Genomic DNA, 23,041 nt, shown 5'->3' on the forward strand with positions numbered 1-23,041 from the left:
ATGATATTTGTTTTTTGAATGTTGAGTTTTAAGTCAGCTTTTTCACTCTTTTTCACTTTCATCAAGAGGCTTTTTAGTTCCTCTTCACTTTCTGCCATAAGGGTGGTGTCATCTGCATATCTGAGGTTATTGATATTTCTCCCTGCAATCTTGATTCCAGCTTGTGCTTTGTACAGTCCGGCATTTCGCATGATGTACTCTGCATATAAGTTAAATAAGCAAGGTTCTTGTTTTCATATTAAGTCTTCCAAATCTGGTTCCATCATATTTCAGTTTGGAATTGCTATGTTTCAAGTATTCAACAGCCACATGTGGCTAGTGGCTACCGTATCAGCGCGACTCTAGGTTTTTTGACTCTTCTCTCCTAGAGAGGAGTGGGATGTAAGGCGAGATGAAACTGGTAAAGGTGATTGTGTTTAAATGCTGAGAGCCTCTGATATCATGGTGAATAACTGTACATCATTCCATCCTGTAAATAAAGAGGTGGTCTCTCAGAGAAGCAAGAGGGTTGTTGCCAGAGCAAACGTTTTAGAAAGATTATTGTAACTTATTCACATTTTCCTAAAGGAGAGAATATATAGAGACCTAAAGGACATACAAACTAACTCCTATACATGGACTTTGGTTGGCACTTGAAAACTGTAAAAGGAAATTATGAGACAATAAGGAAAATGTAAACACTGGATATTTAATGATATTCCATATTTAAAAATGTAACTGTGGTTATGTTTGCTTTTTGCTTTTTTAAGGAAGAGGAAAGGAAAAAATGTATTACATAATTGACAAAAGGAAAGGAGAGGGAGAGAAGGAGGGACACAGGAACGGGGTGGGGGTTGGAGAACGCTTTGATAATAAGCGTACCCACCTCCAAATTGTCTCTTTAAGTCTAAACCCAGCCTGGCCTTCGAGGCTCTCCATATTTAGATAAACAAGCATTCTCCTCTCCACATTCTCCTGATGGCAACATCAGGTGTCCTTAGAACATCAAAGATACAGTGAGGCTACACGTGCAGAAGACGGTTGGTGGCGAATTCTTGCCTCGGGCTCTTGTCAGGAGATTGTCAGAGGCAGAGCCCCTCCGATTTCAGGGGAGGCGGAGTTGTCCCAGATGACACGCCCTCCTGGGGTGTGGGGCAGCGTCGGGCAGAAAGGATATTAAGATCATCGAAGTACGTGAAAGGGACAAGTCCCTTTGGTTCAGCTTTGGCCTGTGCCCCAGTTCTCAGGAGAACTTGCGGTGTGACCTTGGGCTGATGGTCTCTTCGCTGAGCCTCAGTGACCGCATCTGCAAACCTCGGGAGGCCGAGGCGTTCTTAGGACCCTCCCAACCCTGACATCCTCTGACTCGCCTCTTGGAGAACGCCGGCTGCCAGATTCCGCCGCAGAAGCGGACAGATAGCTAGCTGGGCCTTAACAAAGAGCGGGGTCTCGGGCAGGTTCCCGCCCCCAGCAGGTTTTGGAAAATCCTTGCGGCCGACGGGCGGAGTTTCGCGCCGCAGCCAATCACCAAGGGCCCGGGCCACCGGGGCGGGGCCTCCGCGAGTTGCCGCGGCGGGCAGGCTGGGTCCGAGCATCAAGCTGCCCTGGAGCCCCAGGCCTGGACATGGCGACCGTCCGGGCCTCCCCGCGAGGCGCGCTGCTGCTTCTCCTGACGGTGGCTAGGGTCGCGGAGGTGGCAGGGGGCCTGGCCCCGGGCAGTGCGGGTGAGTAACTTCTGGAGCAGGGGTTCGGGGAGGTCCAGAGCGGTCGCCTCAGCGCTCCAAGATGGCGCGGAGCAGGGGGCGGGGGTGCCGGCGACCCCCAGACCCAGTCCAAGTCTGATGACCCAGGGTCGGGAGGTCCCAGCAGGCGGCAGGAGGGACTGAGGCTGGACGAGCAGGACCCCTCTCCACCCTCTCTCTTTCCGCCCAGATCCCCTGAACTGGGAGCCGTGACCTGGGTTCGAGGCCTTCCTCTGTCACCCACCGAGCAGGAGCCCTCAGCTCCTCATCCGGCTCGGGTCTCTGTCCGAAGAGCGCGAAATGCCTTCGTCCAGGACCGTCGCGAGGGTGGGACGGGATTTTGGAGGAGCCGCCGCCTTACCGCCACCCTGGCCAGTTACTGTTGCTTGTTACTTGACCCTCGGTTCTGAAAGGCCGACCTCGGACAGCGAGCACTTATGTGCTCTACACCCTGACTGACTTCTGAAGTCTCAGGCAGAGACTAGGTCCAAGTCTCCTAAACCCGATTCTGCTGCTCTTCGCTGTGGGTATGCAGTGTGTCCAAGACAGCGCTGGGCTATGCCAGGAGAGAGATTAGAAATCAGGGAATTCTCTCTGTGGGGGCTGACTTGAGGAGAGTTTTGTTCTTGCTCTGGAGAAATTAGACCACGAGTGGATAGGAAGCTGTTCAGTGCTTAATGAGTGTCTCCCACGTGCTGGGTTTTAGGAGTTGTTGCCAACTCCTGCCCTCCACCAGCTTTAGCTAGAGGGTGGGGTGCCACAAGACAGGAGCGGCTCCAATTCCAGGCAAAAGTATCCACATGAAGCGATGAGGGCTGTGAGTGCACACAGGGAGAGAGATGATGATGTCCACTCAGGTTGGGAAGATATAATTGAGTGATGCCCCAGCTTCGCTAGATATTGAAAGATGGCTGGGATTTATACATGCGAAAGTGGAGGAGAAGTGCATTGCTCACAGGGAGACACACCTAGAAAGAGCAAAATCAGCCTCAACAGGTTTCAAGGTAGCTTACAGAGTTAAAGGATTTTGTTTAAGTCAAGAGTATTTAAAGAAGGGAGAGAATTGTCAGGAGCCTGGGGTTATACAGTTAATTATAATTGAGTTCTAACAAAGCTGTCAATTAGACAAATCAAAGGAGAAATAAAGAATGTTGTATATTTGGGGCTAAATCAGCTTACTTTCCTGGACCCTATTTTTCTCAAGTTAAAGAAATTGAATTAAAGCACTTTCAAAGTTTTGATTCATTAGAAAACTGCTACTACTACTGCTAAGTCACTTCAGTCGTGTCCGACTCTGTGCGACCCCATAGACAGCAGCCCACCAGGCTCCCCCGTCCCTGGGATTCTCCAGGCAAGAACACTGGAGTGGGTTGCCATTTCCTTCTCCAGTGCATAAAAGTAAAAAGTGAAAGTGAAGGCGCTCAGTCGTGTCGGACTCTTCTCGACCCCATGGATTGCAGCGCACCAGGCTCCTCTGTCCATGGGATTTTCCAGGCAAGAGTACTGGAGTGGGGTGCCATTGCCTTCTCCGCATTGGAAAACTAGTTGCCTATTATCCCACAGCTGGTTAGTTCTGTGGGAAATAGTAGAGTAGAATATAGTTAAGAATATTTGAACAAATTTAGTTAGCTTTATTCTTTGTGCTTTAATATCCACATTTATTGTATATAAAGATTCTCATAGATTTTTATTGTGATAATTGAGGTAATACATGCATATTAGCTATTAAATAAGTTTGGGAAACACTGTACACTGTACCCCTCTCTTATAAATTCACAAACAGGTTAGGTTCACAATAATTTGCAAAGATTCCTGTGGTTAAGAAACTTGTTGCTGGGAGAATGGAGAAATGGGGAAATGACTGCTGATGAATATGAGGTTTCTTTTCAGGATGATGAAAATGTTTGAAATTGAAAAATAGCACAATTCTGTGAATACACTAAAAATAACTGAATGGTACACTTTAAAAGGATGAATTTTATAATGTGTTACTGTTAAAAGATAGATGGGGTCATATTAAAATTGCAAGTTTATTTGAGCAAAAATTGATTTGAATTTGGACAGTGTCAAATGGGAAGTAACAGGAGCTCAGGAAGGACTTTTATAGAAAAGGTGGAGACGAAGCAAGGCAATATTTGATTGGCTATAGTTTGAGCAGGTGTCTTATTTGGGAAAGCCCAGGTGATTGTTGCTGATTGATTGTCCTTAGGATTCTGATCTCTTAACCTTGGGGGATTATAGGCTTAAGTTTAGGATTACTTAGGTATGCTACTAGGGAACTGACGCCAACTCAGTCTAGTGGTCTCCTTGTTTTATTAATTTAACGTGACTTTTATTTCAGTAAAATTGTTATGCAAAGAAAGAAAGAAACTTTTTTGCTTAAAGAACTGTTTTTTTCTTCATAGCACCTCAATCCCAATTTAGGAAATTCTAGGCTAGCAGATTTCTAAAGGCCCTACCAGTTCAAAACGTCCATGACAACACAGAACTTGCATTGTTTGGTAAAAAAGGAAAACCCCCAAGTTTGATGTAAAAGTGAGAATTGTCTCTTGCACTAAATTCTTAGGCATATATTGCCTGCTTCCTTACATAAAAGACATTGAGTAATATAATGAACAAAGGCTTCCACTGTGGATTTGTATAAAGTGTGGAAAATGTTCCTCAATCCTAGACAAAATTAAGAAAACAATATTAAATGTGTTTCAATGAAGGCCTGACTTGTATTCCTGCTCAGTCTTCATTCTCATCTCCTTACCCCATCCAAGGTTGGGTTATCCTGTCTCCTCTGGTATAAAGCATTTTACAAGTCTTATTTGTTCTGACTTGGAGATTTCATTCCTGTTGGAGAGGGAAGGAGTGATTTGACTTGCTAGTTATGATCTCTTGTGAAGTTTGGCCACACCCTGTACACTGGAGTAACGCCACACTTCCACAGTGTACTTTCTGGTCTCCTTGACCCCCGGCTCTGCTCCCCAGCACCTCTAGTGTTTCCTTTGAAGGATGGGCTGGAACCCTGTGTTACAGTCTGAGAATCTGTGTGTCATGGCACCTGATACTAGCTCTGTTTCCATCTAAGATATTTTCTAATTGTACTAAAGAGAGAAAGATGTAACATTTAAGGTCTAGGTTTCAATAAGTTGACATTTAAGGAATTATGTAATAGCCTAGGATCCTGAAAAAGAATGTAATGAATTTTAAGTTAGAAAAAGTGACCGCCTATCTGGAGGAATGTAATAAGAAACAGATTCTCTTTCCTTTCAAACAGTACTGTCTTGGCCCACACTGTAAAAGGAGTGAGAAACCAGATATAACAGTTTATTCTAGTATGCTACTAAAAGTTCCTGTCTTACAGTCGTAGATTTAAACAGTCTTTCATTAATCATACCTTTCATCCTTTGCCACTTTTTGAAGAAAGTAGAATGATGTCAAACAGATGGTTTTTATATATTATAAATGTGGTTTTTTTTAAAGAGCAAAATAGATACTGCAAGAGGTTATTCCAAAAAATTTGCATGCTTACTATATGTCAGGCACTGTTTTAGGTTCAGGGTTACTGCTTTCAAGGGGCTTAGATTTCTAGTAGAGGGGGAATAGACTGTTGTTCAGTAACTAAGTCATGTCCAACTCTTTGCGACCCCATGGACTGGAGCTTCCCTGTCTTTCACCATCTCCTGGAGATTGCTCAGATTCATGTTGATTGAGTCAGTGATAGACAATAAACAGATAAATAAAATGATTTCTAGTAGTGATAAATATGCTGTGAAGGAAACTAGAGGGTAGCATAAAGAATTGTGTGAGTAGTGAGGACTGGTTCTTTCCATAATGATGTCAAGAAAAGCTTTGAGAGGGTTAAGTTCTGAACTGAAATGTGAAGACCAAAGGTGCTGTCCTTAGGAAAGATCAGGGTGGGGACCAGAAAGTGCACAGGCCCTGAAGCAAGAAGAAACTGAAGGTCAGTATGGTTCCAACATCCTGAGCAGGTGAATTTGCCAGGGCTAGGAGAATCCCAGGGACGGGGAAGCCTGGTGGGCTGCCGTCTTTGGGGTCGCACAGAGTCGGACTCGACTGAAGCGACTTACCAGCAGCAGCAGCAGCAGGAGAGTCAGAAAGCAATAGAATGGGAAAGACTAGAAATCTCTTCAAGAAAATTAGAGATACCAAGGGAACATTTCATGTAAAGATGAGCACAATAAAGGACAGAAATGGTATGGACCTAATAGAAGCAGAAGATATTAAGAAGAGGTAGCAAGAATACACAGAACTATACAGAAAGATTTTCATGACCTAGATAACCACAATGGTGTGATCACTGGACTAGAGCCACATCCTGGAATGTGAAGTCAAGTGGGTCTTAGGAAGCATCACTTCAAAAAAAACTAGTAGAGGTGACAGAGCTATTTCAAATCCTAAAAGATGATGCTGTGAAGGTGCTGCACTCAATATGCCAGTGAATTTGGGAAACTCAGCAGTGGCCACAGGACTGGAAAATGTCAGTTTTCATTCCAATCCCAAAGAAAGGCAATGCCAAAGAATGCTCAAACTACCACACAATTGAACTCATCTCACACGCTTGCAAAGTAATATTCAAAATTCTCCAAGCCAGCCTTCAATAGTACAAGAACCATGAACTTTTAGATATTCAAGCTGGTTTTAGAAAAGGTAGAGGAAACAGAGATCAAATTGCCAACATCCGCTGGATCATCAAAAAAGCAAGAGAGTTCCAGAAAAACATCTACTTCTGCTTTATTGACTGTGCCAAAGCCTTTGACTGTGTGGATCACAACAAACTGTGGAAAATTCTTAAAGAGATGGGAATACCAGACCAACTGACCTGCCTCCTGAGAAATCTGTATGCAGGTCAAGAAGCAACAGTTAGAACTGGACACAGAACAACAGACTGGTTCCAAATCAGGAAAGGAGTACGTCAAGGCTGTATACTGTCACCCTGCTTATTTAACTTATATGCAGAGTACATCATGTGAAATACCAAGTATTTCAAGTACAAGTACAAGTACAAGATTGCTGGGAGAAATATCAATAATCTTAGATACTCGGACAACACCACCCTTATGGCAGAAAGTGAATAAGAACAAAAGAGCCTCTTGTTGAAAGTGAAAGAGAGTGTAGTAGTTGGCTTAAAACTCAACATTCAGAAAACTAAGATCATGGCATCTGACCCCATCAATTCATGGTAAATAGATGGGGAAACAATGGAAACAGTGACAGACTTTGTTTTGGGGGGCTCCAAAATCACTGCAGATGGTGACCACAGCCATGAAATTAAAAGATGCTTGCTCCTTGGAAGAAAAGCTATGACCAACCTAGACAGCACATTAAAAAGCAGAGATGTTACTTTGCTGACAAAGGTCCATCTAGTCAAAGCTATGGTTTTTTCCTTGGTCATGTGTGGATTTGAGAGTTGAACTATAAAGAAGTCTGAGTGCTGAAGAATTGATGCTTTTGAACTGTGGTGTTGGAGAAGACTCTTGAGAGTCCCTTGGACAGCAAGGAGATCCAACCAGTCAGTCCTAAAGGAAATCAGTCCTGAATGTTCATTGGAAGGACTGATGCTGAAGCTGAAGCTCCAATACTTTGGCCAGCTGATGCGAAGAACTGACTCATTGGAAAAGACCCTGATGCTGGAAAAGATTGAAGGCAGGAGGGGAAGGGGATGACAGGAGATGAGATGGTTAGATGGCATCACCAACTTGATGGACACAAGTCTGAGCAAGCTCCAAGAGTTGGTGATGGACAGGGAGGCCTGGCATGCTGCAGTCCATGGGGTCTCAAAGAGTCTGACACAACTGAGCAGCAACTGAACTAAACTGAACTCAAGAGAGTCGGACACAGCTGAAGCGATTTAGCACACACGCATGCAGATAGTACTGAGCTGTGCAAAAACCCACGTAAGGATTGTGGATATTATTGTATGTGCAAATAGAAACCAATGGACCTTTAAGAGATGTATGCTTTCATTTCTGTTTTAGATCACACTGACTGCTGAATTTAAAAAAGTTATTGTAAGAGGGTAGGAATAAAAGCAGAGCTAATAGGCCACTGTAGTAGTCAAAATAGGAGATAATTCTTAGAGTGATGATGGAGATTAAAGAGGACAAATTCAGAATATATTACTAATGGATTGGATGTGGAAAGTGAGGGAAGCAAGAATTAGAGATTATTTCTAGATTTTCACCTTGAGCAACTTAGTGGAAAATGTTGCTATTTACTGAGGTCAGGATGATGGGGAGAAGTAAGTTGGAGGTTTGGCAGGTGAGTCAGGAAGAGAATCAAATTTTCTGTTTTCATATATGTTTAAGGTAGATATTAGGAATAACTCCCCTTGGTCCATTGCTTACTAAATTAAATGTCATACCTGTAAGTATTCCATTCAGCAAATATTCATTGAGGGGTTAATAGTGCCAGACACTGTGACAAGCATTAGGTACATAATGTGGTAAACAAAAACAGACGTGGTCTCTGCTTTCATGGGGTTTATGGTTTAGTGAGAATGTCAGACATTAAATATCACCAAAAAATGTGTATATCTGCATTACTAGTATTATGTAGTTATATTTGTACATATCCATTTATATTCTAAATCTGAATATATTTGAGGAAAAATCATACAATTTAGTCAAATTTGTAGTACATAATGTAGAGCACATAACTTACATCAAGAAAACTTCAAGAAAAGTGTAATAAGTATTAAGAGAAACATTTTCACCATGGAATATATCATTGGGAGCCAGACACAAATACTTTGAGATCCCTCATCTGATAGATGGGAGTAGATGGCATAGAATGGAGAGGGAATTATCTGAGAATACTGGCTATTAGCGTCTATGGAGTGGGGGCACATCTGAGGAGTCATTTGCTTAGTTGTTTCATAATAACGTATGATAATGTGTTTAGGGTCTTTGGACCCCCGCCAAAGAACAGAAACTAAGGTAGCTCAGGAGTAGGGAGCTAGCTAGATAGCATCTAACAGGGAACATGGAAATCCAAGGATAGGAAATTGAGCACAACCTCAGGGACTGCTGTGGGAACTGGAAAGCTGCCAGGAACCAAGGCTACTTTTTTTTTTTTAATTTCAGGTTTTTTTTTTTACTTACTTTACAATATTGTATTGGTTCTGCCACACATCAACATGAATCCGCCATGAGTGTACACGTGTTCCCCATCCTGAACCTCCCTCCCACCTCCCTCCCCATACCATCCCTCTGGGTCATCCCAGTGCACCAGCCCCGAGCATCCTGTATCCTGCATCGAACCTGGACTGACGATTCATTTCACATGTGATATTATACACGTTTCAATGCCATTCTCCCAAATCATCCCACTGTCGCCCTCTCCCACAGAGTCCAAAAGACTGTTCTATACATCTGTGTCTCTTTTGCTGTCTCACATACAGGGTTATCGTTACCATCTTTCTAAATTCCATATATATGCATTAGTATACTGTATTGGTGTTTTTCTTTCTGGCTTACTTCACTCTATATGATAGGCTCCAGTTTCATCCACCTCATTAGAACTGATTCTAATGTATTCTTTTTAATAGCTGAGTAATATTCCATTGTGTATATGTGCCACAGCTTTCTTATCCATTCGTCTGCTGATGGACATCTAGGTTGCTTCCATGTCCTTGCTATTATAAACAGGTCATGTGATGAATATTGGGGTACACGTGTCTCTTTCAATTCTGGTTTCCTCAGTGGGATTACTGGGTCGTATGGCAGTTCTATTTCCAGTTTTTTAAGGGATCTCCACACTGTTCTCCATAGTGGCTGTACTAGTTTGCATTCCTACCAACAATGTAAGAGGGTTCCCTTTTATCCACACCCTCTCCAGCATTTATTGCTTGTAGACTTTTGGATAGCAGCCATTCTGACTGGCCAAGACTACTTTTAGAGACAGTCTCCCTCTGTCTCTCATAGCTTGACTCTGTACATCTCTTGCCTTTCCCATTCTCCACCACTAGCTTCCTCTTCTTACTCATGGTTTCTCTACACCATAAAACTTCCTCAGCTCCAGCTCATCTTGACCTGATAGCTGTAGAGCCCACCACCCTCTGGGTACGTACCTCTGTGCCTGTGCATATGATTGGGTCCAGCCTATCTTTTGACGATGTTTGCTAAATTATGGCTTGGTCACCATGGGAAATGTGGTATGACAGTGGTACGTGGGAGAAATAAACTTCTCGTACATTTTTTTCTGATTAAAAATACATTGCATAAGTAGGAAATTATTACTTATTAACCAGTGAATAAGAAAATTTTTTGAGCTGAGCGCTTTGCTAAATTGTGTACAAGAAGTCCCCATTCAGTCTGGAAATACCATTAGTACACACATGAAATTATTAGAGTTAAGTGATAAAGTTTTCAGTTCTGACTGGAATAGTAGGACATTAACCAAAAAAACAACATGGCCTGGAGTTGTTAGAGAAGAAAGGCTTACTTAGAGTTGAGATGGGGCTTAATTTTAAGCCTGGAAAGATGTTTGAGATTTATGTCAGCTGGAAAGAGGGCACTAAGCATGACAGTCAGAGGCTGTGTTCAAGGTATTATTATATAAATACAGGCTTTCCTTGTTAAAAATAATAGAGGATCAGGGAGGGGGAGGTAAGAAGACTTAAGAAAATTTAGAACTGAAATAGCAGGACGCCATTGTGGACCCTTGATTAAAAGAGTGACATCATGAAAAGTAATTTAAAAAATTAACCTGGCAGTCCTATTGATAACAGAAGAGAATGAACCTAATTGGCAGTTGTAGCATTACAGTTTGAGGCAAGCAGTGGAGGATATCTGTAACTTGTAAATGAGTCAAGAAAAAGGTGCAGTGTTGAATCCAGGTAGTAGATATATAAATAATCATTTTACTCTTTGGCTCTTACTTGGCTGATGATATATTTTATCTGTATACATAGGCACATATCCATCTTCCAAGGGATAAATGTGACAATGGTAAGAATGCATTTATAAGTTAAAGTTGCAGTTGTCATTTAAATGTTTTTAAGGGATGGTCAATTTCCAGGCTGTTTTGGAAATAAAAATTTGAAAATAAGATTTTTTAAATTAACATACCTTTTTTATTTGGAATGATCTTTTTGCAGTATCAGCTCAGATTTAGTTTATTCCCTTTCAGTAGTGCAGGATATATATATTCTGTTTTAGTAATTCTCTAAAAATACATTAATTAGAAAGAATCTTTATTTTCTTTAGAAAAGAAAACAATACTGGCTTTTCATTAACCAAATTGAGGTTTGGGGAGGCTTCTGTAGCAAATTCTCTTTTAACTTCAAATATCCTATAATTCTATGAATATTTTAGTTTTAGATTAGTGTGTGTAATTGTTTTTTTAAATGCTAGTTGGTCTCAGAAGTTGCATTTTTCCCTTGTGGCTGGAGCATGTGCTTCCCACTTACTTGCCTGTCTTTAGTAGGCACGTGGCCCAAACCAGCAGCCAACCCTTGATGTTTCTAATTACTGGGTAATTCTGCTTGAATATTTCTAGGTTGCACTAATACCCTCTTAAACCCAATATACGTGGCTTTTAGTAATCAGTTTTGGGTTTTTATTAATTTTATATTTTCAGAGTTTAGAAATAAGAATGCAAAATATGACACTCATCCTTATGTCTTTAATAAGGATGATATCTGTGCTATTTATTTTCATCCTGTCAATATCAAGTGTTATTTTGAACTAATTTTCCTTTATCTGTTCAATTCCATTTTATGAAAATAACCAGAGTTTTAAACTATTCTTGAAGAACCAGAAATTAGGTTAGAATCAAATTATAAAAACAAAGCATTTCTAAAATTCACTGTCTTCTTTTGTGTAAAACATTAGGCCTTGGAGAGTTTTTTGTACTCTAATAGTTGAATGACCCAATTAATCCATTTTAAAAGCTCTGAAAAGACAAAGACCTTTAATTGCCACATTAATTGCATTTGAATCCTTTGCCCTCATTCTTAATGAAGGCATATGACTTAATGTCTATTTGTAGACATTTCTCTAAAAGTATGCAGTGTTTAAGAGTCTAGTAAGTTTTTGTTGTTTCAAAGAAATAAAAATGTATACAAATATAATGATGACTAAGGTTAAAAATGAAGTTTGGAAAACGTGATATAGCATAGGTCCCCTAGCCTGTTCTAGGAGGGTGGCAGTTCCTCTCGAGAGAGGAAATGTATTATTACAGAGGAATGCTTGGTTAGGAGGGGGAAGGGCATTACTACTAGAAGACTTCAGGCTGCTCTCTAATCCCATTTTGTCAGAAATTTCAGAAGGCTTTTGGAAAGACTAGAAAGAAATATGTCAAAAATGTCAGTACATGTTCTGACAGGACAGTGGGAATATTAGATCATTTTTCTTCTTTTCCAGGTTTTGGGATTTCTTAATGAAAAAGTGAATCATTTAAAAAATTTAACTTTGGGGGTCACCCCACTATAAATTTGACCTTCACCGTTAAATAGGAAAAAATAAACCTTTATATTTTTAACAAATCTTTTATTGTTATTGGAGTTAGTTTTAATTGTGACATATTTCATGTTTCTGTTCTAAATAGACCTTTGCTCCAAGAAACTTTTTTTTCCAAAAATCCCTAGGCCCAAGTCAGACTCTTGCCTGCCTATTTACTTTTTGCTAAGCCTGTGCTTATGGGGATCATGTATTATCCTGAGTTATCTTTGCTTTCCATCAGCTGGATTTTCTGCCATCCTGTGACCTTTGTGTTAGAAGATAGTAGAAAGTGGCAACAACTTGAGCACTTCAAAAGATCACATTGATGTCACACAGAAGATCCCCGGCCCCACCTTTCTTTTCTTGCCTGTCTTCTTCATTCTAATGAGGCTGAGGACATAACAGGATCTTAAAAGGGCAGGGGTTCAACATGATGTGGCATGGCAGAGAAGAGAGGGGTGTTGTGAGAAAGTCTCATTAGTGATTGGGCCCATCCTTGAATACAGTGTTTCTAAGAAGGTAGCTATAGCCTGTAAACAAGGAATTTTTTTCATTTCTGAAACTTAATGGAATTTCTACATACTGAAAATGGCAACTCACTCCAGTATTCTTGCCTAGAAAATCCCATGGATGGAGGAGCCTGACAGGCTACAGTCCATAGGGTTGCAAAGAGTCAGATATGACTGAGCAACTTCACTTTCATTTTTTAAGAATTTTTAAGTCAAATGTTAAAAGCTTAAGACACCTTTTTCCATATAGCATTAGAAAGCCTGCCCCACGATAGTGTTTTATGAAACTAAACTGTAGCAATATGTTAGTAATATCATATGCCCTGTTATTGTTTTATGGAGTAACAATATCAATTTTGAGCTTAAAAGGATGTTGGTAAGAGCTAAAAAGAACCTTTTTTATTCATTCATTTCTTCCCAATACCAATCTTACCTTCAATCAAAAAAGCTCTGCTGTCATCTGTTTTATATACTGAGATTATATAGATTTCATTTAAAGAGATTGATACACATATATAGGCATTGTATTGGATCTAGCTGCCTGAAATGAGATATTTTCATGTCCTTGTCACTTTTGATTTAGCACTCTATAAACAGCCCCTGACCAATTCAGCTTTATCTTTTTTCCCAGTTAGCTTCATTCTAGAATAATGACATGCCCCTGCTGATTATCTATATCACTGATTTATTAATTTTTCTGGGCCCATAATGCTGCTTGGCAACATTTTCCTTTTCTGTGATGTTTCTCAAATTGGCATGCTGAGATGTAAAATAAGTGGCATGAGAAAAATATCTTGTGCTCTGAGAAATCTGTCTACTTAAATCCTTTTTAGGAGATTAATGATGCATATTAATATATTAAAGGTTTCATAAAGTCCAGTAAAGAATTCTCTTTAAAGGGAACCCTTTTGCTCTTGTTGGTGGGAATGTAAGTTGGTACAGCCACTATGGAGAACAGTATGGGAGTATCTTAAAAAACTAAACTAGAGCTATCATATCACTCTGCAATCCCACTCAGGGACATATATCCAGAGAAAAACATGGCCTGAAAAGATACATGCACCCCAGTGTTCAAGGCAGCACTGTTTCCAATAGCCAAGGCATGGAAAGAACTTAAATATTGACAGAGGACTGGATAAAGAAGATGTGGTGTATATATGAATATATCTATATACACACACGCACACATGCATATATGTATACATTGGAATATTACTTGGCCATTAAAAAGAGTGAAATAAGGCCATTTGCAGCAACATGGGTGGACCTAGAGACTCTCATAAATCAGAGAAGGAAAAATATATGACATCCCTTATATGTGGAGTCTAAAAAGAAATGATACAAATGAATTTACTTACAAAACAGAGACTCACAGACTTAGAAAATGAACTTATGGTTGGGGGTTGTGTGAAAGGATAGTTAAGGACTTTGGGAAGTTATGTACACCCTGCTATATTTAAAATGGATAACCAACAAAAATCAATTGCATAGCACGTGGAACTCTGCCCAGTGTTATGTGCCACCCTGGATGGGAACAGGGTTTGGGAGAGAATGGATACATGTATGTATATGACTGAGTCCCTTCACTGTTTACCTGAAACTGTCACAACATTATTGATTGGCTATTCAGTTCAGTTGCTCAGTCATGTCCGACTCTTTGGACTGTACTCCATACTCCATGGACTGTAGCATGCCAGGCTTTCCTGTCCATCACCAACTCCCAGAACTTACTCAGACTCATGTCCATTGAGTCAGTGATGCCATCCAACCATCTCATCCTCTGTTGTCCCTTTCTCCTCCTGCCTTCAGTCTTTCCCAGCATCAGAGTCTTTTCCAATGAGTCAGTTCTTTGCATCAGGTGGCCAAAGTATTGGAGTTTCAGCTTCAGCATTAGTCCTTCCAATGAATATTCAGGGTTGATTTCTTTTAGAATTGACTGGTTTAATCTCCTTGCAGTCCAAGGGACTCTCAGTCTTCTCCAACACCACAGTTCAAAAGCATCAATTCTTCAGCACTCAGCTTTCTTTATAGTCCAACTCTCAAATCCATACGTGACTACTGGAAAAACCATAGCTTTGACTAGACAGACCTTTGTTGGCAAAGTAATGTCTCTGCTTTTTAATGTGCTGCCTAGGTTGGTCATAGCTTTTCTTCCAAGGAGTGTCTTTTAATTACATGGCTTCAGTCACCATCTGCAGTGATTTTGGAACCCCCAAAAATAAAGTCTATCACTGTTTCCATTGTCCCCATCTATTTGCCATGAATAGATGGGACCGGATGCCATGATCTTAGTTTTCTGAATGTTGAGTTTTCAGCCAACTTTTTCACTCTCCTCTTTCACTTTCATCAAGAGGCTGTTTAGTTCTTCTTTGCTTTCCGCCATAAGGGTGGTGTCATCTGTATATCTAAAATTATTGATATTTCTCCCAGCAATCTTGATTCCAGCTTGTGCTTCATCCAGCCCAGCATTTTGCATGATGTACTCTGCATGTAAGTTAAATAAGCAGGGTGACAGTATACAGCCTTGACATACTCCTTTCTCAATTTGGAACCAGTCTGTTGTTCCATGTTCAGTTCTAACTGTTGCTTCTTGACCTGCATACCGATTTCTTAGGAGTCAGGTCAGGTATTCCCATCTCTAAGAATTTTCTCAGATTTGAGAAAGAAATTTCTCAAATTCTTAAGAATTTAAGATAGGCTATACTCCAATGCAAAATGTTTTTGGTGTTAAAAAAATAAATTAAAAATGGCATTAAAGTGTAGTCACTCAGTCCTTTCTGACTCTTTGCGACCCCCATAGACTAGCCCTGCCAGGCTCCTCTGTCCATGGAATTCTCCAGACAAGAATACTGGAGTGGGTTGCCATTCCCTTCTCCAGGGGATAAAAATAAAATAATTAAAAAAAATTCTCTTTAACTTTTTAATCCTTTGTTTCCTAATTTATTTAAACATGAAACATTTTCTCTTGAGGAATAGATATTAACACATCATGAAACAGTGTTTCACAGAAAAAAGTTTGAGAAACATTTATAGTTGCTTCCTTTGTTCTCCACAGTGACTATTCAGAGACATATACAATCTCACCTCAAGCCCTCAACTCTTTTTGTTTTCAAACCTAATCTCTATTTATTTCACTGAGATAATGGAGACTTACATTTAACATGTCCAAAACAAAATTCATTATCTTTTAATCATTTAACCTTCCTTTATAGGAATAATAATAGAATATAGTCCATAGAATAATTGTTGAGGATTGAATGAGATGATCTTAAAACAAGTAGTAAAATTCTGACACATAAGTAGTACACAGTACACACTAGCAATTATTATTAAATGACAGTCTCCCCTGTTAGATTGCAAGCTTCTTAAAGGCAAAAATTGTGTCCTCAAATAGCACCATCTTTGACTTGAAATAGGTACACAACAAAGGTTTGTTGAGTTAAAATGGATAATAATAGTAATAATCTGTCGATAAGTGGTTTGTGTAACCATCTGACTTAGCTTAATCATTGTGTTTTAACAGTAGGCAATATTAGGTGTTTATTTTTTCTCCCTAGGTGCTCTGTGTTGTAATCATTCAAAGGATAACCAGATGTGCCGTGATGTTTGTGAACAGGTAAGCTTGCATGATAATTATAGAGGATATCATTTAGTGTAATTGTTTCAGAGAAATCTGTTGGACAGCACTTAAATGGTCAGTTCACATCAGCAGTAATGGAACAAGTTAACATGAATCTGCAAACGTGGTGGAGCACAGTATCTGACATGGGATTCCTACCCAAAATACATAACCTGAATCCTGAGGAAACAATATGGCAAACCCAGATTGAGGGATGTTCCTCAAAACAACTGCCTGTACCCCTCAGAGATATCAGTGTTATAAAACAAAGGTCAAGAAATGTCCCAGGAATTCCTAGGTAGTGCTAGTGGTAAAGAACCCGCCTGCTAATACAGGAGACACAAGAGAGACGGATTTGATTCCTGGATTGGGAAGATCCCCTGGAGTAGGAAAAGGCAGTGCACTCCAGTATTCTTGCCCGGAAGATGCCGTGGACGGAGGAGCCTGGCAGGCTGCAGTTCCTGAGGCTTCAAAGAACACACAAGAAACTTCCAGATTAAAGGAAACTAAAGAGATGACAACTAAATGCAGTGTATAATTCTGTACTGGGTCCTGGAATTTAAAAAAAAAAAAAAAAAGACTGCTATAGAGGATGTGATTGAGATAAATTGGTGAAATTTAAATATGAGCTATAATGATATTGTACCTACCAGTGCTGTGAACTGAATCTGATGATTGTACTGTGGTTAGTTAGGATGGTGTCCTTATTCTTAGAAGATACATGCTGGAATTTAGGAATGAATGATCATGTCTGTAATGAATTCTAAATGTTTCATCAAAGTAATAAAAATAACATGCATATGTAGAGAAAGTTAAAGCAAATGTTAATAATGGGTGAATTTAGATGAAGGCTTATGTGGGTGTTCATTGTACTCAGTTCAGTTCAGTTGCTCAGTCGTGTCCGACTCTTTGGGAGCCCGTGGACTGCAGCACACCAGGCCTCCCTGTCCATCACCAACTCCCGGAGTTTACTCAAACTCACGTCCATTGAGTCGGTGATGCCATCCAACCATCTTATCCTCTGTTGTCCCCTTCTCCTCCTGCCATCAGTCTTTTCCAGCATCAGGGTCTTTTCAGATGAGTCAGTTCTTTGCATCAGGTGGCCAAAGTATTGGAGTTTCAGCTTCAGCATCAGTCCTTCCAATGAATATTCAGGACTGATTTCCTACCTTTGAAACTTTTCTGTAGTTCTGCTTGAACCTTTCTAAGGCAAGTTCCACTGAGACAATAGCTGTTCATAATGTCTTACCTTTCTTTCATCATCTTGATAGTGTAGTTGTAGCCTTACTAGTTGAGAATTAATGACCTCAATCATCTTTTGAGGAGTTTTCAAGTAATAACCTGGATTTTATTACTTCCTAAAAATGCGAGCACTACCTAACATAGATTAAAAAGATTTTTCAAGATACTCTAAGTATAACAAGATGTCTTACCTAAATAGCTGCTAGAGAATTCATGTCAAAACACTATAGCAGATTAAGTTTTCTGCAAATTTACTGCCAGAACAATAGCTTTTTAAAAGCAAAAATGTCCTCTTGATGGTGTCAGCATAAGAGAGCTTTTAAAGTAACTCTCCTACTTTTGGAAGCACTCCTTTCCTGACTTTTTGCCTTGTTTCCTCTTGTTTTTTCCACTAATGTTCCATAGGGTAAATTATTTTTATGAGATACTTGCAACAGGCAAGGACTAATTTCTTAAAATCTAAAGTGTTTGAAATTCTATAATGTAGCAAAGTAAGTGAATACTATAGTCATCCTAATAAAAAAAATTCTTCCCTGACCAAGTTCTTCCCTGACCAAATTACTTTATTTCTGGTTACACAAATGCTGAATGTAGATAGCATTTATCTCTAAGTATGCACTAAACTCCAGATAGACTACTTACTTGCAGAGGAAGAGAGGTAAGAATTGGATTCACTTTCCCTGCTCAGACTCAACAATCAGGTAAGTCAGTCATCCCAATCACTGGAGGAGTGAGAGGCTAGGATGCTAAAACTGGCAGAGCTCACTGACAGAAGAATTGCCAGGAATAAGGAATCTTTAATTCTTCAACCAGCAAGGAATAGAGAAAGGGTATTCTACTGATATTTAGGTTTTGATTTGGAGTGAATACTAATGCACTTGATGGCTGTAGAAAGTTAGGAAGATGATAGTGGGGTAAGTTGCTGAATTGTCAGTGAAAACCACTGTGTGAAGGCAGTTAAAGATTTGGAATTAAAACTTTTAGAATTTGTATTTATATAAGAAGTCAGGACTGATGTTTTACAATAAAGCACATTTATGAAGGGAAATTGGAAAATATTCTAGACAACTGATAAACCTAGAGGATAAAAAAATTTACCTCTTCCATTTTCTTATTGAAAAAATGCCGTAAAATTTTTTTTTTGTCAAGTAGATATTTTCCTCAAAAAGTGAATCGCGACTAAAACATCTGTTGCAGCGAGCCCCAGATTATTGCCCTGAAACAATGGTAGGTATTGTTTGACTTAACTATGGAAGTTTTTGTCTAATGAAGCACTCTATTGAGTTACTTTTGCTTTAACAAATTTTTCAGTGTGATTGGGGTTTGTGGTCAAAGTAAAATGTTAGATTTAACTGGATACTTTAAAAAGATCTTCATACAAATTGCTGGATGGAATATTGTCTTTCATCTTTTATTGTTTATGATGTAGGTATAAAAAGAGTATTATATAAAAATATGTTCTAGTCTTTAAATTTCATAATAATAGTTTCTCTGAAATTGAGAATTTTACTTATTATTTTGACAATTTTATGAAAACTATAACTAAATCTTATATTTATTTTAATTTTTAAGAAGTCAGATTTAGGGTAAGGGAAAATGTGTAATTTCTCATTACTTCTGTCTTCTCATTTTCTGGTATACTAAAAATACATTGCATGCCTGTCTGAATCATGTAACTTAAAATGTCTCTAATGCATGGACCATCCCATGTTTGGGATGCTCATGGCCAAGCTAAAAAAGTCTGAACTGGCATGAGAAAGCCTGTTTAGATAAGGTAGGTTGGGTTAAATGGGAAAGTTGATGATCAAACAGTTCTGACTGACATATTTTACTTCAGTCACTCAACAGGCACTTTTATCTCTGTGCTTGGAAACAGTTATTCCAGTAAACATCCTGAGTAACCATACTTGTCCTTTGTATCCCAGATGGGAAGTTGAGACAACAACAAGCAGTATTTTTACATCTCATTTCTATTTTTTCTTCCCCAAATAGCTGGTTGATGCTTCTAGATCATTGATTGTATAGAGACACACATAATCAAATTAGCTATACGTAATTTCTGTAGAAATTGTATTTTGTTTTCTACATTAAAATCTTTTGGTGATTATAATTTTAGGTTGACATTTGGAGTTGTATGAATTCATCTTTGCCAGGTAAGCAATAGTATAACATTAAAACTTATTTTGTGATTGTAAAATCTGTGTCATAGTCCTGTAACCTAATATATACCCTTGGATTTCTATCCTCTCCTTCTTGGAGGCATCCAAATTTTCAAATGTATAATTTATTCTCATTCACTCAGTCCTTTATGGTATTCTTGTTTCCACTTCAATTGTTCTGTTGAAACTAGGCTTTGAAAGATCACCAAGATCTCTTGGTTCCTAGATCTTACAGCTTTTTCTCAGTACTTGTTCTTTTTGACTTCCATGTAATAGTTGATACATTGACCACTACCTCCTTGTGACTTCACCTTGGCCTTGTGACTTTGTCCTCTCTTATCCCCACGCACCACCCCCAACCTCCACACACACACACCATCACCCCTGTAACTACCATGGCTATTCCTGTGTGTGGTCCTCTTCCCTTCTTTCTCCACACTCACCCTGGTATCACATTGCTTCCCAGAACTGTTATCTAATCAGCTCTGAGAAGATAATTTTCAAATACAAGTTATTATTCATGACTTCGAGTCTTCTCTACTTGGATCTCTGCATCCAGGTAGCATGACTCAAAACCAAACTCATCTTATAATTGCTTTTTGTTATGAATGCCACTAGACTGGAAATCCTCAAGTCATTATCTCTGAATGTTTTTTCTTTTTAGCTTCGTTCACCCTCTTGTAAAATCTTGCATCCATCCTTGCTATTCCTAGATCAAGCCTTTATTATTACACTTTTGGGGTGGATTTTTGGAGTAACTTCATAACTCATGTTTCAACACACCATAGCTGTCTTCCCCACCCTCTTCAAAAAAACTCCCTCAGGGGCTATCCACTTCAGTCGGAATAAAGCCCAAACTCCCTGTCTGGCATTCCCAATCTCCTAGGATTAGAGCTCGTTTTCCAGTCCTGGTTAAAGCCAGTGCCTTGAAAAAAGGGAGTATAGCTTACATTTCTCTGAATTCTAAAGGTTTTCACACTGTTGAAAGTTTTCATTTCAAACTAATTGAACTATTTTCGTCTTGGAATTGCTCACATCCTTGCTTGTTTTCCTAATTATCCCTCTACCTAGTGTCTATAATTATATATGTGTGTGTATTGTTCCTACCAAACTGTAATCTCCATAAAGGGATAAATCATATATTTTTATCTATTTGTTAGCCCACAAAATACCTGATAAAGGGCTTTGTATATAGTAAGGGTTCAGTGAATGTAGTTGCTTGTTGAATAATTTAATATTTTCTAAGAGGTAAGAGCTCCTTTTGTGGCTCAGATGGTAAAGAATCTGCCTGCAATATGGAAGACCCAGGTTCGATCTCTGGATTGGGAAGCTCCCCTCGAGAAGGGAATGGCAACCCACTCCAGTACTCATGCCTGGAGAATTCCATGGACAGAGGAGCCTAGAGGGCTTCAGTCCATGGAGTTGCAAAGAGTCAGACATAACTAAGCAACTAACACACAGAAGGTACTGGATATGTGAAAATAGCAGTATACTGAATTATGGTGTAAAAGCTCACAGATATGACCTACATTGGTTCCATTCAAAATTCTTTATAGAATATGTGCAATTCTGAGTAGCAAGCAGCAAAGATCAAGAGGAATCTATGCTGGGCAGTGGGACTAGATGGGAGTCTGCTGCCCTTTAATACCATTTAAACATATAGGGATATAGAATCTTATGATATGCGGTATTCTTAGCCAGTTTGAACAGTTGGAATGGTTTATGATTATATTTTGAGAGCTTTGTCTGTCCATGGGCCATTTGTTTGCTTTTGTTTGTTTTTTTAGTGGAATGCTTCTGTTTTTTATATTAGGTCTTGGTTTCGTATAGAGAACTATGTTACCTATTGCCTTGAATCCCTGACATTTTTTTCAAATGGAAATAATTTAATGTACATGTGAATTTGCAGATCTGTGTATTACATGGAAGCAGCATAAAGCATTTCTTAAAAGAGATAAGGAATTTACAGCATTCCTACAAGTAAATTTTTTCTTTTATCATAATCATTATTTGTATCTCCTAATTTCATCTAGGAGTTATTCATTGACATTTATAATTGCAAAAAGGGATCTTAAAATTGCATTAGAACTCTTTATAATTTTACCACCTTTTGGTATCACTGTAATTTGGTTGGAGAAATAGCTACTGTGCATAAATTGCATCAGTATAGTCATTTTGCCCCACAGTAAAGTGTACCTATCAAATTCAGTCATGGCTCACAAGAGATGTTCATGGCTCACAAGAGATGTTCCTGTCTGTTTACTAAGTATCAGTTGTTAAACAGCATCATGGGTTTTATGCTATTCTAGGTATTTTGAATACAATAATACTCATGCCCTATTTTGTTTGCTTGCTTATTAAGTTATTAATAGGAGTCCTGCCTCTGGTTCACAGTCCAGAGGTGAAAGAAGTCATTGCTTTCCTTAACCTGTATGTCCTCTGGAGATTTTGTCCACCTTAGAGTGAGAATGAGCTAAAGAGAATTTAAGGTGAGCAGGGAGAAGAGACCCTGAGAAGACTAGATAGCATTGAGAGTCAGGGTGGGAGGAGGGGCTTCATACTTTTGAGACCCTGCTATCTAAGCTAGTTTTCTTACGGAAACTTGCTTTGACTTGAGTGGTATCCTTGAACCAGTTTGTTTTGTCACTTCTTATGACCAAAACATTTGAACATTTTGTTTTTAAGGTGTGTTTAAGAAGTCTGATGGCTGGGTTGGCTTAGGCTGCTGTGAACTGGCTATTACCTTGGAATGTCGACAGGCATGCAAGCAGGTAACACTTAGCAATGAGGCTCTTAAGCAGAGTGCAGTATAGTTTGCATTTTAGCTGTGTCCTGGATCTTGCCTATTTCTGGAGAGGTGACCCGTAGCAGCTGCAAATTTAGCATTCCTTGCATAGAATATTTCCTTTTAGACATGCTGCTTTTTCAGTTATGTCTGCTGCATGTAAGACACTCAGCCTTCTCTTGTGCTTTAACTTCTCTCTGCCACACAAAGAAAAAATGTTATTGAAATCAAGGACTTTTGTACTCTGCCTATGGTCATGCTTAATCAGTGCTAAACAACTCCAAATAGTGGTATAAATTTCAGGCGTGCTTGGATGAAAGCAGTTGACACAGTTGGCTTATTTTGCTTTTATCTTCCCTCTGTCTTTCATCATGGATTTACTCTGTGTTCTTTATTCCTTCTCTGCTCCTCAGGTGAGCATGACTCCTACAGTGAATTATGACTCCTCTCTGATTTGATGTATCTCAAGTCTGAATCAAGTTAGACCCCTGAACTCTTCCTCACTATATGCTCATGGTGATTCGTCAGAGTGCTGTGGTAAAACTGGTCTCC

At 39.3% G+C, this 23,041-nt stretch overlaps 1 protein-coding gene across 1 annotated transcript in view; it reads left to right on the forward strand.

Moving 5' to 3' along the window:
- The first annotated feature begins 1,573 nt into the window (after positions 1 to 1,573).
- RECK (reversion inducing cysteine rich protein with kazal motifs) overlaps positions 1,574 to 23,041 on the forward strand; it is an 80,055-nt gene continuing 58,587 nt past the window's right edge. The window contains exons 1-5 of the mRNA NM_001192465.3: positions 1,574 to 1,703; positions 16,242 to 16,300; positions 18,698 to 18,772; positions 19,662 to 19,698; positions 22,390 to 22,475. Of these exons, the coding sequence (NP_001179394.1) occupies positions 1,604 to 1,703; positions 16,242 to 16,300; positions 18,698 to 18,772; positions 19,662 to 19,698; positions 22,390 to 22,475 (357 nt within the window). The 5' untranslated portion in view covers positions 1,574 to 1,603. The remainder of the gene's footprint in view (positions 1,704 to 16,241; positions 16,301 to 18,697; positions 18,773 to 19,661; positions 19,699 to 22,389; positions 22,476 to 23,041) is intronic.

Source organism: Bos taurus, chromosome 8 (assembly GCF_002263795.3).
Source record: "Bos taurus isolate L1 Dominette 01449 registration number 42190680 breed Hereford chromosome 8, ARS-UCD2.0, whole genome shotgun sequence".
Lineage (NCBI taxonomy): Eukaryota > Metazoa > Chordata > Mammalia > Artiodactyla > Bovidae > Bos > Bos taurus.